Source organism: Lontra canadensis, unplaced genomic scaffold, assembly GCF_010015895.1.
Source record: "Lontra canadensis isolate GAN:19392208 unplaced genomic scaffold, GSC_riverotter_1.0 scaffold12, whole genome shotgun sequence".
Lineage (NCBI taxonomy): Eukaryota > Metazoa > Chordata > Mammalia > Carnivora > Mustelidae > Lontra > Lontra canadensis.
This window is the reverse complement of record NW_022631006.1, coordinates 18,392,592-18,410,970: the sequence shown is the minus strand read 5'-3', so window position 1 is coordinate 18,410,970 and position 18,379 is coordinate 18,392,592. Positions and strand designations below refer to the sequence as shown.

General features: G+C 36.9%; 1 protein-coding gene across 6 annotated transcripts in view; it reads right to left on the bottom strand.

The window, feature by feature from the left end:
- The window catches only part of TMEM87A (transmembrane protein 87A), a 44,892-nt gene that overhangs the window by 7,738 nt on the left and 18,775 nt on the right, over positions 1-18,379 (bottom strand). For 2 of the 6 annotated variants that reach the window (XM_032856746.1, XM_032856744.1), the window contains exons 8-15: positions 14,086-14,147; positions 11,852-12,035; positions 10,736-10,835; positions 8,397-8,490; positions 7,352-7,423; positions 4,631-4,739; positions 3,612-3,670; positions 2,738-2,841 (exon numbers count right to left, since the gene is read on the bottom strand). In XM_032856746.1, the coding sequence (XP_032712637.1) occupies positions 2,738-2,841; positions 3,612-3,670; positions 4,631-4,739; positions 7,352-7,423; positions 8,397-8,490; positions 10,736-10,835; positions 11,852-12,035; positions 14,086-14,147 (784 nt within the window). Of the gene's footprint in view, positions 1-2,737; positions 2,842-3,611; positions 3,671-4,630; positions 4,740-6,664; positions 6,734-7,351; positions 7,424-8,396; positions 8,491-10,735; positions 10,836-11,851; positions 12,036-13,661; positions 13,891-14,085; positions 14,148-18,379 lie in introns of those variants that run through there. The other 4 variants (XM_032856747.1, XM_032856745.1, XR_004382566.1 and 1 more) reach the window with 3 other exon arrangements.

Here is an 18,379-nt window from a genome sequence, read left to right as displayed (position 1 = left end):
CTGGGATCGAGCCCCTCATCGGGCTCTCTGCTCAGTGAGGAGCCTGCTTCCCTTCCTCTCTCTCTGCCTACTTGTGATTTCTGTCAAATAAATAAATAAATAAATAAATAAAATTAGAAAAAATTCAGTAACATTCCTACATTTTTGCCAAAGCCACATGTATTATTTTAAAAGGGTGTATCCAGGGATGCCTGAGTGGCTCAACTGGTTAGGCACCTGCCTTCAGCTCAGGTCCTGATCCCGGAGTCCTGGGATGGAGTCCCGCGCCTAGATCCTTGCTCCTCTGCTTCTTCCTCTGCCTCCTCTACCTGTTCTGCCTGCCACTCTCCCTGCTTTGGGCTCTCCAACAAATAAATAAAATCTTTAAAAAAAAAAAAAAAAAAAAGGTGGGGGGGGTGTTTTGCACCCATAAGAGCAATAACATTTTTTAAATGTTTCAATAAAAGGGGGCGCCTGGGTGGCTCAGTGGGTTAAGCCTCCACCTTGGCTCAGGTCACGATCCCCGGGTCCTGGGATCAAGCCCCACATCGGCGGGGGTGGGGGGGGGATCCTCTACTTAGCAGGGAGCCTGGTTCTCCCTCTCTCTCTGCCTGCCTCTCTGCCTACTTGTGATTTCTCTATCAAATAAATAAAAAATCTTTTAAAAAAATATTTCAATAAAAGTTATGACTAAAGCACAGGACTAAAATTGGTAGAGCAGTAACATATTCAAGTTGATAAAATATATATAATTTCCCAAATTAACCTATTAATTAAATTCCAATTAAAATCAATAAAGGTGGGACGCCTGGGTGGTTCAGTTGGTTAAGCAGCTGCCTTCGGCTCAGGTCATGATCCTAGCGTCCTGGGATCGAGTCCCACATCGGGCTCCTTGCTCGGCGGGGAGCCTGCTTCTCCCTCTGCCTCTGCCTGCCATTCTGTCTGCCTGTGCTCGCTCTCTCCCTCTCTCTCTGACAAATAAATAAAATCTTAAAAAAAAAAAAAAAAAAAATCAATAAAGGTTTTCCTAGAATTAAACAAACAAGCTAAACATTTCACTAAAGAGCAAAGATCCAGTAACAATGGATATTTTTTAAAAAAGAAGACTAAGGAGAGGGCACATACCAAGACATAACAGTAAACTAAGGTTAAGACAATGTACTACTGATGCAGGATCAGAGGGATAGGAAAAAATCAGAGAACCCACAGTCAAACAATTCTTGATGAATGAAAGTTCAACTGTGTAATTTTGAAAAAAATTATAATTTCAGAATTCACCTCAAGCCAGGAAAGTTTCTTAAACAAAGACACAAAATACACAATACATGAAGGAAAAAAAAACCCGACAAATTTGACTCCATACTTTCAAGATTTTCTATAGCCAAGAATACCATTAAAATGTTCAAAAACAATCAACGAGAAGAAAATATTTGGAATGCTTAGAACAAAATATTGGTATCTAAAATATATAAGGAATTCCTACAAATCGATACAAACTGATCAATAAGCTGATTTAAAAAAACTCAAAATATAAAAAGCTGACAGGTGAACTAAATGACCATAAGCACATAAAAGCCATAAAAAGTAATTCAGCCTTAAATGTAACATTTTTAAAATAACAGTGAATATTCTCATCTGCCAGATCTGCAAAAACTGAATAATGGGAATATAGGAGGTACATATACAATTTGTTTCAGATTTTATTTAATGCACTCTGACTTTAATACTTTGAAAATTACAAATATGCTACCTTTCACCCCAACAGTCCCAAGCCTACTCTATTTTTTAACTTTTTCTTAAAAGAACACAAACATATGTATACCAAAAAGACACACTAAGGGTGCCTGAGTGGCTCAGTCATTAGGCATCTGCCTTCGGCTCAGGTCATGATCCTGGGGTCCTGGGATCAAGCCCCGCATTGGGCTCCCTGCTCAGCAGTAACCCTTCTTCTCCCTCTCCCACTCCCCCTGCTTGTGTTCCCTCTCTCGTTGTCTGTCAAATAAATAAATAAAATCTTAAAAAATAATAATAATAAATGAATAAAAAGAGAGGCTATTTTCATGGGGTAAAAAGATATTACTTATTTTCTAAGTCTTTTATTGGTATGTCTGATTATAAAATTAGCCACTCAGTTATGCCACCTCATCCTTTTCCTTCTTTGGTGATATGGTTGGGTAATATAAGCTCTTAACCGTCTAAACACAAAAGGGAGGGCATGCCAAAGACATGGATATACACAGAATAAAGACAGTTAATTCCTAAATAATTGAAATTTGCCAATAGCTTAACAAAGCAAATTCACATATAAATTTTTAATTCCAAAGCCTGTCACATAAGTTTTTATTTTACCCTATTGTTACAAGTGAGCTGGGTTACTGGCTATAAAAATTATTCTTTCCTTCTTGAGGCTAGACAGGTGAGACTTTCATTACAAGTATCACTATCTATCTACTCTTATTTACTCATATATTATCAGATGTCAGAATTGAAAAATACCTCATACGAATTGGTTCAATTCCCTTCCGTTATATGAAGAGGAAACTAGGGCCCAGGGAAGTGGAAAGAGGCACCATGACAAAAATCACGATGCAAATAGGAGAGCTGGGCAGGAACCCAAGAACCCATTCACTGGATTCCAGACCCAGTGAATACTCTCTATACTTTGACAAGGCCCTGACACTGTCACCCATTCAATCACCCCTAAATAGATGACAAGGCCATTCAGTGGTTAGCAATATAAATAAGAAGTGTCAAGAACCTCTGGTTATTCGCAGATGGTCGCCAGAGAACCATGATGACGAAGAGGATCATAGAGAACAGCAACCGCCAAATGGCATCATCCACCCAAAGCTCCCGCCAATCCTACCAAAAGGGGGAGAAGTACATTTTTATACATAATCTTAACTCTTCACAAAGCCCTTGGCATAGAACAAGAATGTTATTTATTCATTCAACTTACATTTACTAGGAGCCTGCTATGTGCTAGGCAGTGTGCTAAGTGCTGGGAATAAAAAATGAATGAACATAGTTTCTTCCCTGGTGGTGTTTAATTGTTGCTCAAGAAAAGGCACCAACTGAATGGAGCACTTCATTAAGACTTCATTATAGCTCCGAGAATATTAAGAAAAGGTTTTTATACAAGGTAAGAGAAAGTAACATTATGGGTTTTTTTTTTTTTAAGAGTTTCATTTTTGTTTATTTATTTTTAACAGCTTAGCTCTAGCTTCCTAAGAAATGTTACTGGCCAGTCTCTGCTCAACTCTTAAGTACATGGCTTCTGCTCAGATTAGCATTATTCATACACACTTAACATTTAGGACTCTGGATTTCTTGTTAATATTTTTTAGTTAAGGCCAAGACTGGGTTATGAAAAACTGTGATATCATTTATAATGTTCTCTCCCACTACTGGGATACAGAATCAGTCCTTTCACCCAAAAAAATCCACAAAACAAACCTACCATACCAAGCACTGTGATAATACAAAATATTTTTAGGAGGAGAAAAGCATTCTAACCCTCAGAGTGGAGATCTAGCCCTAATCTCTTAAAAGGTATGAACCTTACCACCATCATCAACACCACTGTGTATTTTTTAAAACACTATTCATAAATGCATGTGTTTACAACTCACCGACTGACAAGTCACTATCCTGAACTTCATGGTTGTCCAGATGATAAACACAATAGATGCTAACAGGAAATGAAAAACCTGGTCAGAATACGAATGTCAGTTTTTATCCTCAAACGTTCTCTGATTCTCGTCAAGTGGAATCCCACACATCCCTCTTAATATATCACAATCATTTTATCTCACTTATTGTTAACACATTTATTCAACACAAATTTACTTAACAACTGCTATAAGCAAAGTGTACAATGTGTACCCTTGTCAACCCTTTCTATACTTAAAGAATAGTTTTACTTATCATCTCACTACTTTAGCAACCCTCAAAAGTGGAAAGAGGGTATGAGAAACATGGCTTTTTCCAGCATTATAAATAATATGATTGTTTTCCCTTTCCTCTTTAGTATAACATTAATTTTTCTTTGCCTGGTCAGATGGAAAAAGGTTGATAAAATGACTGTAAGACAAATAGAATTATTGGTTCCAATCATAGGCCAGACCTCTCTATTCCTGGCACACAAGTCAAAAAAGGCAGGCAAATTACCCTTATGTGGGCTATAGTCTATCCTAATGTATGTGCATAACGTATATGTTATGCATGTTTAATGACATGTAAAGGCAATACAACAGCAATGTACACTGATCTAAAATCTATATAAAATTTTTTATTTCAATAAAACCAAATAAGCAAATATTAATGTCTTCTAAAAGAAATCTAAATGCTATGTGACACAATGCTAATTTGCCTCAAAAAAAGAAGAAAGTCTCAGAGAAAGAATGGAGACAGGAGAGGGAGAGTTAAAATTATATGTAATTGATTTTCAGCTATTAAAATAAGTGGTTGTCAAACTTTTTAGAACCAAAGACCCCTTCGTGAATGTGACAAAAGTGAAAGACCCCTTCCCTAAGTGAAACACACAAAAATTTTTTTGTAATTTTAGAAAGCCCATCCAAGGCCTCTCAGGTTAAGAATCTTAGTTCTAAAGGAAATGCATTTAAATAGAAGGAAGCAAGTCCCGACTTACCTGCCACTGCCAAGATAAGCGTGTTGGTAAAATGTCGGTACAAAGAGAGTTTTACAATGTTCCTCCGAAGTTTTAACAGCTTCATTGTTTGAGTCAAGCTAATAAATATGTGTTTGCAGGTCAAGGAAATCAACATTCAGAAAAAAACAGTAAGCTAGTAAATTAACCCTTACATTTCTTTAAGGATCTCAGGTCATAATGGCAGAGCCATGGATGCCAGGCCTTACAGCTCTTACTCTCAACTTTAAAAATACTCCAACCCCACCATTAGTTAGAAAGTCCTCATTTTCAATGAGACTTAATGAGAAGACAGAACCAGGATAAAATGAGAATGCAAAAGAGAAGAAAAATATAAAGGAGAAATAAAGGTAGTAAACTTTCTAGAGAAACAAAGAAAATGAAGCAAATGGACGAAAAATGAAATAATGAGTAAGAGGCAAAGCAACAGGAATTATCATCATCTCCTTTCTTCTTGTGAGGTAATGGTGTCCTAGCTAATCCAGTCTAGAGTCTTACATTCATGCCTACAACCTCCCAGAGTTCTACACTCAGTCCCCTTGTGCCATGCTAAGCAACCTGCCATCATGAACTATAATGAATTACCATACGATTATAATTGGCTGAGAACCACAGGCAGGCTCAAAAGCAACAACTCTCTATTTTCAAGTCATTAGCTCAAGTATAAGTTGCTGCACAAAGACAGGGGAGAGCTAATGACTACTATACACAATTATCTGCTCTTATGTTCAACTTTCAAAATGAGGAGAAGATATGAAAGCAAGTGAGCTGAAGCTCACACCTGCCTTTCAACAGAGCCCTCGCAGCCACCTAATTATTGGGTCATCTTCTTGTATGGTCTAGTCCCTCTCCTCTTCCTCTCAATATGCATAGTAGAGGTTCACAAAGATACTGACCTAGAGGGGCGCCTGGGTGGCTCAGTGGGTTAAGCCACTGTCTTCGGCTCAGGTCATGATCTCAGGGTCCTGGGATCGAGTCCCGCATCGGGCTCTCTGCTCAGCAGGGAGCCTGCTTCCCTCTCTCTCTCTCTCTCTCTGCCTGCCTCTCTGTCTACTTGTGATCTCTCTCTGTCAAATCAATAAATAAAATCTTTAAAAAAAAAAAAAAAGATACTGACCTAGAAAACCTTTGGCCATTTGGATGCAGGACATTTCAATTTCAAATATTTTTGATATATGAAAATCCCCTCAAATTCACAAAATTACAATTTTATTTATACTCAGCCTTTCATAATAGTCACAGTCCATCAGGACAATAATATTGCACAACTGTACATAGGACCAAATGACATTAAAAAAACAAAATAAATTTTTAAAAATCCCCAAAAGATAAAACTCCAAAAACCTGAATCCTTCCTCCAACAGGCCAAGTCCTAATAAACAAATGTTTATACTTGAAAAGCAGGAAGATAAGATTATTCAAATAGAAGCTTGTCTGTTACCTGCTGGTTGATTTTCCTGTAAATGAAGCAAGATTTATTTCAAAGAGTGACATCTTCAAATAATCCCAAGTCAGCTTTTGAATGAGGGTATAAAACACTTACTACGTAAGGGTAAAATCTGCTGAATCTACTTAGAATTTTAAGAGAGTCAAACAACCTCATACAGTTCCTGAAACCATATTTTAAGAATCAAAACATTTACATAATTTTCAAAGCATTTACTAATTGCCAAGGCTGAAAGAAAGAACAGGACCACAGCAGCCAGTGATTTTAACACAAAGTGAGATACGCAAGTAAATCCAAAATCGAAGTGAAATGCTCATTTAAAGAAAAGGCCAAAAGCTTTTTATCTTGTTCTCAGGCTGCAGTCACCAACTCTTGATGAAATTTTTTAAAATTAAAAACAAAATAACTGCTTACCTGAGCCCCCAGGTTGTTAGACTGAAAATACCCTATTCCCCAAAGTAAGGAGTGATCAATGAAACTGGCAAAAACCATCTGCAGAAAGATCAATGGAAACCCAACTCTGAGGGGAGAAAATGGACCGCCATCAAACAAGCCAATGAGAAGGATATCCACCAGCACAGGGCAGTGTCTAGGAAAGCCAAGGGGATAAAGGCCAAGGAAGCAAGATCAGTCTGGGCCTGCAGACAAAGAAAAAAAGGTGGTGAAAAAAAGATGTCTAGAGAGCACAGCGAAGAAACCAGAAAATGACTCTGCATTTACATAATCATCTAGAATGATTCTGCATTTGAACTGAAAGAAAATAAGGAATAATACTTTGTACCTATATCATTCTTCCTTTCTGACAAATAATCACACAGAATACATAGCTATAAGCATTTCATACAAACTGTCGATCACAATCTCAATACAATAAAACGTGCTACTAACTAATACAAAGCAACCACCATAGAGCTCCTAGCATGCTAAGTAAGATCCATGTTAAGAAGTGACCACACTGAAAAGCTTTGGTGTTACAAGCCCCCATCCCAACATATCATCTCCCATCACTGTGATTTCTGGCTACAAGTCTAAAAAGACCCTTCTCATATTTCAAAGTACTACAGCATTAATACATAGTTATAATTTCCAAAACTATAATACGATATAATTCTACAAATAAGAGCACATCCCAAAATAAGATGTAAGGCAAGTATCTGTCCCTGAAACTATGCTACTTGTTTCATGAGTTTATATATATAAGGTGCTATTTATATAACCCTGATTACCCAGACATCAGGGCATTACTGAAAGGATATCCATAAAATAATACAGGCATCAATTGCTGAGAGGGCCAGGTTTACTATCAGAGCCAATGAGTAAGAAAAATACTACAGCAGCAGAAAGAAAATGAAATTGACAGAGGGTTAGAGTTGCTAAAAAGTTGAAGGAAATTACATAAAGGACAGTGTGATCTGAAAAACAGTATGCATCCATAAAATGTTTTATTTAAGGGGCAATTTATTACAAAACTTACTGAGCTCAGTAAGTCAAGTTTACAGCATTTACCACCTTGAATCTAATGGGTTATTGCTGACAGTGATTTTTAAATAAATAACTACTGGAATGCCCAGTAGTTATTAATCCAGCTGGAATGACCATTCACATTAATCCAGCTCTGACAAAATTTATCATTTATATTTAGTGCTTTGGCTTCCCTCCCTGACAAAGGGCATGATTTTATAATTCTCAAGAATAAAGTGAAACAATTAGTTGCATTTTAGAAAAGCCTCTGAAACTCAAGTACTAATTAAGCAAAGAGCACTATCACTTTAAAACAAAAAAGAGAGGGTGCCTGGAGGGGCGGTCAGCTGAGCATCTGACTCTTGGTCTGGACTCAGATCCTCATCTCAGCGTCATGAGATGGAGCCCCTCATCAGGCTCCAAGCTCCTTGGAGTCTGCATGGGATTCTCTCACCCTCTTCCCCTGCCCCTCCCCAACAAGCATGCACACATGCTATCTCTCTCAAATAAATAAATCTTTAAAAAAAGTATATTATTAAGCAAGATTATAATCTTTGCCACTTATACAAGAATGAGAGCCCACTGTCTGGGAGGAGGAAATGAGTAAGTAGCAATTTGTGGACAGGAGGGAAAGCATTCATTCCTGGTCACTCATTAAACTTATGAAGTTCTAATAGATTAAAAAGAAAATTCGAATTATATATACATCTTGAAAATCAGAGTTACAAATGATTTAGAAGAAATAGTAAAGAAGTCCACAGACTTTTCCAATTCACCCTCTCAAGACAAAAACAATGTTATTTGAACTGATCATTAATAGTTAGATTAAGCAGTACTGACCCCAGTAACTCTGAGGACGCCTTCCATGCCAGAGAACAAAAGATAGAGGGCTCCTGCTACCACAACTTTGTGAAGAGTGACTCCAAGGCGAGGCCTAAACAGGAAGCAAAGAAAGAGCTGAGCATCAATGCCACAAACTTCAAAATAAGTTAAAAGTAATTCATTTAATTAAAATACTGGTCAATAACTTAACAGAGGTAAGTCAGACATACTTGATCTACATAAGAAAAAAAAAAACCCCGAAGAACATATGGACTTAAACCAAGTTAATAACTACTAGAACTTTTAGATCTGATCCCTGGTTACTGTATCAAAAAACAAAAACAAAAACAAAAACTATTTTTATTACAGAGACTTCTGAAACATTCAACAGTACAATGAACCCCTCTATGTCCAACATCCAATCCCAATAACCACTAAGTTATAGTCAATTGTGCCTCATGTAACCCCATCCACTTCCTATCCTCCCATGTTATCTTCAAGCAAATCCTAGATAGTGTATCTTTAATTTGTATATATTTCAGCATGTGTTTTTAACCAACAAGGACTTTTTAAATACATAAACACAATACCATTATCAAATCTAAAAGTTTTGATATAAGCAAATATCCTATTGCAAACCATTAGATAAACTGTACATTTGTAAGCTCAGAATCCAACAAAATATGAAGTCTTTCAAGCAGCTTCTGCTTCAAGATGCCATTCAATCAGAATCTGCATTCTGATTGATAATAAGATCTCCAAGTGATTCATTACTGCACTGTGTTTGAGATGTACTGCCTTAAATCATGTCTACCTAAGTCTAAGTAATATTTGTCCTTGTATTTTTTTGTTATATGCTAGCAAAGGTCCATATGGGCAAGGATTTTTCTCCCCACTGTTGTATTTTTGAAACCTAGGCCCTGGCATATAGGAGGCCCTCAAATATTTGTTAAATGAATTAAATAATTTTAAAAATGAAACCCACCCCATTTCCCTAACCCCACTGAAAACAAACCTCCTTTCAGAGAATAAGTTTAAAAAGTTAAAACCCATTTCTTTAATCCCACTTAAAGCCAGACTCCTTGAAATAACTCTCTATACCCGGCTAGTTCCAATTTCTCTGCTCCTATTCTCTCTTGAACTCACTCCAGTAAAGCTTTTATCCTAGCACTTCCCTAAACCATCTTAAGGTCACTTATGTCTTCCATGTAGTTCAACCCAATGGTCATCATTTAACCCTCCTGACACAAATGCTCCCTCCGTGAAACTCTTCATGTTTGCCTCTAACCACAAAAGACCTTCTCAAATTCCTCTAATTCTGTTTCACCTCACTGAATTCTAAATAACTGAAAATGTTCAAGGGCTCCATCCTTTGATCTCTTGTCTATATACAATTACTTCCTCAGTGACTGCATCCCATTCTCATGGCTTTAGGTAAACATATATATCCTGATGACTCCCAAATTCATATCTCTAACCCACTTCTACCCCTCTTCTTTATTTCCCCATTTGGTTATCTAACTGAACTCCTAATTTTGCCTCTACTCCAAACTTATTTCACCCACGATTCTCCTTAACTTATAAATTCCATCCTTTCATTGCTCAGACCAAAACAGTTGGCATTATCCTTGATTCCTCTTCTCATTCACATCACACAGTTGATCTACCAGAAAATTCCATTGGCTCTACCTTCAAAATATATACAGAATCTGACCACATCTTAGCATCTCTTCCTCTAGATATACATATGGTCCCCACACCACCTTTAGATCTCTGTGTAAATGTCATTAAGTGAAGCCTTCCTTGGCAACCCTATTTACAACTATAAGCTTCACTTCTTGCCTAGCACTCTCTACACCCTTCCCCTGCTTTATCTGCTCCATAGCACTTACCACTGACATATTATTTACTTACTTATCTGTATCTTTGTCCCCTCCCTCCACAAATGTAAACTCCAAGTCTTTTGTTTACTTGCTGTGTCCTCAGCACCTAGAATAATATCTAGTATACAGAAGGCACTCAATAAAATTTTTGAAAAATAAATTATTTTCACTTTTTTCAGACTGAGTGACATTCTCATAAAAAAATTGATTTTAAAAACATTTTGAAGATTAAAAGTCACTCTACGTTCACCCTAAAAATTTGATGTTTTAACATCATTCACTACATTGCTGATTTTCCTACAAATGCTCGAGTTGTCAGAAGTGAAATGAAACACTTAACATTTTTTAGATACCTGTCTTATTGCAAACTATTTCTTATATCAATTCTTTCAGAATTACAATAGGAACCTACAATACTGTTTCAATTTAATCAGTGTTTTAATATGTCCTTCCATATAAAAAGTCCATACTTACTTAACTATGCCATACCCCAGGCTGACTATAATGACCAGGGTTCGAGCCAGCGAGCGTTTAACTGCTGAAAGCAGCTCTGCAAGGATCAGGGCACCTTGGACTATGAGAAAGAAAGAAAGAGTGCTATAATCTAGGTTTGGGAAAAGGTGTGACTCTAGAACCAGAATGTGGATCTAGATAACTAATGCTCTTCAGAATAAGCATTGGGATTAGTCCTGTTCAAAGAAAATACCTCTCCTGCAATTCTTCTAAGTAAGTACACAAGCTGATTTCACTTACCTTGCTCATGTGAATAGCAGTCTGGGTGTGCCTGAATCACCTTTCCTCCCTAACCCCACTTCACTAAAACCTCAGCAGAATACCTCACCTACAAGGACAGTTTATAACACCTATAGAACTTTTCTCCCATTTTTAAAAACTGGGGAATACAGATTGAAAAAATACATATACACTGAAAAACACAAAACACAAACACACACACAGTTTTCAAATTATTTTCACATCTACTACTTTTAAGCCTTTTCAAAGATAGGGAAAGCTCTAATTAGTAATCTTACATCATCATCATTCATAATCAAATGGTCTGATGAGAGAGAACCAAAGCTATCACAAAAAACTTCAGCAAAATAACTTGTCATTAGCTGTTTACTTCAGTGAACCATAAACACCCTCCTATTTTCTTGGTTTTACTGTACTTAACCAATTCTTAGAAGTACTTCTCCCTCATATTTTAAAATCTCTAAAATCAAAGTAGGTCAATGGCATCTTACTATTAAGTTGGCAGTATTTATTTCTCTCCTTAGATGTATAATATAATAATGATACCTTAAAAATCAATGGCAACTGAGATGCAGCGATGGTGATAATCTTATCCAAAATGGCCAGTGCTGCTATAACTTGTGTGAATCTATTTCAGCACAATTCACTCTTAAATCACTGAACCCGTAAATTATAAGATTAAAAACAAAAGTTACGATCATAGTGATTATGCTTAAGTTATTCTAATCATTAAGAAACTGAAAAGTTAAACCCACTTAACGACTGCTGACATGAGGAAAACTCACGTCTTACCTGCCAATCACTCACAAGAAAGGTGAACACTCTTTGGTTACATACCTGATTCGCCTTTATATCGGATGTTCTGAAATTCTGCATAGAAAACAGCTTTCTCGAGCATTCCCAGGAAGATGACAGCACCAATCCAAAACTGGATTCTCAGGAGATCTCTCCAATAGCAGGCAGACCATGCCAGCCACAGAACGCCAAACAGGACATATACAATACACATCACCATGAAAAACTGTCATCCAAATGGGTAAGAAATAAAATAGGAGGATTAGGGCCAAGAGCCAATTTAGAATACATAGTCCTAAACTATATAAAATATATATATATTCTACCTCCTACTTTAAGAGTTATTATTTCATTTCTTTGAAGTTCAATACTAACACAAAAAAATTATCTCCTCTTGCACAGAGAGAAACTACCTAAGGACCTATCCTCAAGAGTAACCGTTCTTCTGCATTTCAAGTGTCTTTTCAGCAAGGGCAAAAATGAACTATTGGGATTTCATCAAGATCAAAAGCTTTTGCACAGCAAAGGAAACAGTTAACAAAACCAAAAGACAACTGACAGAATGGGAGAAGATATTTGCAAACGACATATCACATAAAGGGCTAATGTCCAAAATCTATAAAGAACTTAGCAAACTCAACACCCAAAGAACAAATAATCCAGTCAAGAAATGAGCAGAGGACATGAAAAGACATTTCTGCAAAGACATCCAGATGGCCAACAGACACATGAAAAGGTGCTCCACATCCCTCGGCATCAGGGAAATACAAATCAAAACCACAATGAGATATCACCTCACACCAGTCAGAATGGCTAAAATTAACAAGTCAGGAAATGACAGATGCTGGCGAGGATGCGGAGAAAGGGGAACCCTCCTACACTGTTGGTGGGAATGCAAGCTGGTGCAACCACTCTGGAAAACAGCATGGAGGTTCCTCAAAATGTTGAAAATAGAACTACCCTATGACCCAGCAATCGCACTGCTGGGTATTTACCCTAAAGATACAAACGTAGTGATCCGAAGGGGCACGTGCACCCAAATGTTTATAGCAGCAATGTCTATAATAGCTAAACTATGGAAAGATCCTAGATGTCCATCAACAGATCAATGGATAAAGAAGATGTGGTATATATACACAATGGAATACTATGCAGCCATCAAAAGAAATGAAATCTTGCCACTTGCGACGACGTGGATGGAACTAGAGGGTATCATGCTTAGCGAAGTAAGTCAATCGGAGAAAGACAACTATCATATGATCTCCCTGATATGAGGGAGTGGAGATGCAACATGGGGGGATAAGGGGGTAGGGGAAGAATAAATGAAACAAGATGGGATTGGGAGGGAGACAGACCATAAGTGACTCATAGTCTCACAAAACGAACTGAGGGTTGCTGGGGGGAGGGGGGTTGGGAGAAGGGGGTGGGGTTATGGACATGAGGAGGGTATGTGCTGGGGTGAGTGCTGTGAAGTGTGTAAACCTGGCGATTCACAGACCTGTACCCCCGGGGATAAAAATATATGTTTATAAAAAAAATAAAAATAAAAATAAAAATAAAAACAAAACAAACAAAAAAATTAACATAAAATAAAAACAAAGATTTAAAAAAGTTTTTTTTTTTAAATGAAGGTATTGTTAAGATAAACTAGCTTAAAAGTGTTAAAAGAGGAAAGGGTAAAAGTTAAAAAGAAAAAAGTAAAATAAAAAAAAATAAAAAAGTAAAGTGTCTTTTCAGCTCACAATCTGAAAGTACATAAATGAGGAGAACACTAAAGAGCAAAGAAGATATGGCAGGGTGAAGATACACCTAAAGGCAATGAAGTGTCTTCCCACAATGTGGGAAAACTATGAAAGGGAAAAGAAGAAATGAACAAAGGAAATTTGAAAACAGTGAGGCTATTCCAATAGACACAAACACACACATGATGAAGTGTCATCATTTAGTTACTTTAAATGCAATCAGAAACTACAGGAAGGTAAGAAGTGCCCCACTTTGAATTCTAGACAGAATATGAGATCTGAAATTATCTTTGAGGTACTTTCCAATTCTGAAATTGCACAAGTTATCAACTCTTCATTCTACAGATGAGAGGAGGCAGAGTCAACTACTGACACTCTCAAGGTCATATTTTAGTGAGAAGTACAAAACTACAAAGCAGTGTTTTCTGAACCGTTCAGAAACAATTCTTGAAAGAAGAATATTGACACAAAACATGAACAATCTTTCAAGTTAAACTCATATGATGTTAAGGTTAAGAATATAAGTTCACTTACAATCATCAAAGGATATTCTTCAAGCGTGAGGTATTCATAGGGACCCTTCACTTCAACAGTCACTGCCAAAAACACAGTCCTCAAAATTAATGTTAAGGATGCAGAAATTAAACAAAAACATTGCATAAGATTTGTCTGGTGAAATTTAATGAAAATTCCATTGGGTTATTTACTTTTAACCATTTCAATTCTGGCGAATATTACATTTATAGAGCACTCTGAAATTCCTGAGGTGTTCTCATGATTCATGCTGTGTCCCAGACAGGCCTCCATACTCCTGCTCCCAACAGTATATTAAGTGGAAAAGTCCTTCGTTCCCAGACACACATCCTGGAAAGACTAGATTTAAGTTGGGGCACCTGGGTGGCTCAGTGGGTTAAAGCCTCTGCCTTCAGCTCAGGTCATGATCTCAGGGTCCTGGGATTGAGCCCCGCATCGGGCTCTCTTCTCAGTGGGGAGCCTGCTTCCCCCTCTCTCTGCCTGCCTCTCTGCCTACTTGTGATCTCCCTCTCTTTGTGTCAAATAAATAAAAAAAAAAATCTTAAAAAAAAAAAGACTAGATTTAAGTTATTTCTTCCATAAACCCCAACTGGAACCACAGCCCGGCTCCTCTAAATTCCAAACGTATTTCATATGTACTTTTTCTTACAATACATCAATGATGTGCTTTGAAAAGTATAGGATTTCATTCCTTCATTCTGCTATTCTCTTTGTCTTCTATCTAACCTTACCTATATTCTCCTATTACTTTTTTTTTTACCTACGTCAATTTTATGGGACTTTGCTACATTAATGTTTAAGTCTCGTTAAATACTTAATAACAACAACAAACTGGTTAATTTTTACAAAGTATTTAATAAGAATCTGAAAGACAGATCTGCCTTACTGAAGCAAAACTACGACTTTTAAAATTGTAATTGATAAAACTATCTTAGGTCTGATTGATAAATACTTAAGTGAGAATTGTTAGTCTGTGATGACAGACTAACAATTGCCTAGACAACAAAAATTTCCTAGTTTTTACCAAGCAAAAGGAACATGCGATTATTAAAAGTAAACCAAAAGGGACGCCTGGGTGGCTCAGTTGGTTAAGCAGCTGCCTTCGGCTCAGGTCATGATCCCAGCGTCCTGGGATCGAGTCCCACATCGGGCTCCTTGCTCGGCGGGGAGCCTGCTTCTCCCTCTGCCTCTGCCTGCCATTCTGTCTGCCTGTGCTCATTCTCTCTCCCTCTCTCTCTCTGACAAATAAATAAAAAATCTTTTAAATAAATAAATAAATAAATAAAAGTAAACAAAAAAAAAAAGTAAACCCAATCCAACATTCATATGAACAAAAGGAGCACCCCATAACAGCAATCATAAAAATTTTAAGCATGTTGGCTATTAAACCTACACCTTCTTAATTTAATAAAACAGGAAACAAAATAATTAGTAAATATTTATTATATCCTTTGCTTACTCTACGCCAAGGGTCAGCAAAATACAGCACATGGGCAAATGTGGTCACCCACTTTTTATAAAGTTTCACTGGAAAACAGCCACATCCATTCACTTACATATTATCTATGGTTGCAAATTCACACAACAATGGTAGAGCTGGGTGGCTGTAGTAGAGAGAACATTTACTATATGGCTCTTTAAGAAAATTTGGCTATATTTTTCCACAAATACCCTGTGAGAAAGAATCTAGAGGATGAAGCAAAAGAAGAAATGGCTAGTTCTCAGGGACTGCTGACATTCAGGAATGTGGCCACAGAATTCTTCCAGAAGGAGTGGGTATGCCTGAACCACACTCAGTGGCAACTATACAGGGATGTGATGTTAGAAAACCATGGAAACCCCCTCTTCTTGGGTCTCACTGTGTCAGAGCCAGACCTGATCATGTTTTTGAATCAAGAGAAGCAGTCTGGGATGTGAAAAGAAAGGAGACAGGAGCCTTCCATCCAGAGGGACATCTACTATCCAAGATTATCAAGTTCTTAGATTTCTCTAGGGTTTCTGCTTCAGCTTGTGGTGGTCCACAGTGAAGGCCAGGAGACTCTCCTTAGAGTGGAAGAGCCTACATAATCTGAAAGCTTCTTTGCTGCTGTGAGGACCCTGGGGAAATCTCCCTATTTCTGAGAAACTCTATGCTAAGCACTTTGTAAATTGTTTTTCATCATGGGAGAAGTAGGTCAGGGCAGTTGCATGCACACTGGGGTTTTGTGCAGAAATTCCTGGAACACTGAAGACAGATTTCTAACATTTTCTGGTTTATGTTTTCCAATGTCATGGAGGCTTTAATTGTAATCTTATAAAATTGAGACTCCATAACTTCATCAGATAACAAAGCACCTTCCTAAAATGAGAAAATGTACGGTTTTATTTCCCTTCAAAAGTTTTTTTTTTCTTCATATTAGCTAATACAGAAATTTCCACTCTCTATATTCCATTCCTCAAATGGTGAATTAATGTAATGTTTCTGTTTCTTAGAATTCCTACATAAATAATGCTATTGGGGAACTAGCACATTTAGAACTCAGAACTTGTAGCCTTTATTAATAAAGTCTCAGTTATTACCTAAATCAAAAAAAATTGGCTAAAAAGAAAGAAAGAAAGAAAGAAAGAAAGAAAGAAAGTAAGTAAGTTTGGCTAACACTTGCTCTATGCCAAAATATAAACTAAATTTACGAAGCACTTACTATGTGACACTCATTAGAGAAAAAAGAGGAGATAAAAAGATGAATAAAATGTTTCCCACCAGCCCACAGAAAACCAGCTAGAAGGGAGAGAAAGTAGGAAAGCAAGACAGAGAACCCCCCAACATATGCTTTCTCTCTCGTGCTTGCTCACTCTCAAATAAATAAAATCTTTAAAAATAAATAAATAAAGTACCTTCTTATCTCCAAACAATGGATGGATAAAACAAAACAAGGACATAAGTTCAAAAACAAGATATACACCTCCAAATATCAAAACTGAACAGAAACTCAGAACAGTGTATGACACTGAAGCTATGGTCATTTTGACTCTGGGCCTGAAAAGCAAGCTATGATAGTCAGGAGTGTAGTTCCTATGGGATCACCAAAATTAGTAGGATTCTAAGAAAAACCAGGAGCAGAGCCAGATTTGATGCATGAAGAGGCTGAACTGGAACGGAACAGGACTTCTTTTCCATCCTTTTCCAAGAAAGAAGGTTGAAAGTAAATGCTGGCAACTGCTGCTTTAGACTATTATTCTTTAGAAAGCTATGGGCCTAGAAATACAGGAATACCCCTACATCTTGGGTCCAGAAAGTATGCAGGGTCACCCATTGGTTTACCTAGAACTGCTATATCCCATGTAACTATAGAGCATAAGACCCATTTCTGGTTTGGGAATTAAAAGCATTCAACACAACAATCTACAAAAACCAAAAATTTTAAGTTGAATCAAACAAAAGAAATAGTGAAATAGAAAAGAAAGACACAGTTGGGAAAACTAACAAAAGTTGGTTTGCTGGGATAAAAATATAGTAAAATACAATTCTACAAAGTTTTTTTAAAAGTTAAAAGAGAAGATAAAAGCACTAAGAATGAAAAAACCTACAGATACAGATTTTTTGGTAAAGAAATACTACTCATAACTTTATGCCAATAAAATCTGAAATCTTGAATGATATGGACAATTTCTTAAAAACAAAACAAAAAATCAATTCAAATAAAAACAGAAAGATTTTTAAAAGAATTACTATTAAAAAAGAAAATTAGGGGCACCTGGGTGGCTCAGTGGGTTAAAGCCTCTGCCTTTGGCTCAGGTCACGATCCCAGGGTCCTGGGATCGAGCCCCACGTTGGGCTCTCTGCTCAGCAGGGAGCCTGCTTCCCTCCTCTCTCTCTGCCTGCCTCTCTGCCTGCTTGTGCTCTCTGTCTGTCAAAAAAAAAATAAATAAAATCTTAAAAAAAAAAAAAAAAGAAAGAAAGAAAATTACGGTCTTTTAAAATCTATATAGGGGAGGAAAAAAAGAACATCAGGCCAAAACACTATTATAAGTTCTACGAAATAGTCAAAAAATGGATAATCCTACCCATACAAAAACTACCCTACAGAATTTTGTAATAGGGGATATTCTCTAATTCATTGTATAAAACTAGTATAATCTGGATGCCAAAACCCATAGATGACAGTATGTGAAAAGAAAATTATAGGCCAATCTTACTTTGAGCAAAACTTCCAAATAAAATTGTATAAAACAGAAGTCAGCTATGTATATATATGTGTGTATATCAAGACAAATACTGGCCTCTCAGAAATTCAAGAATGGGTTTTTCCTTTTT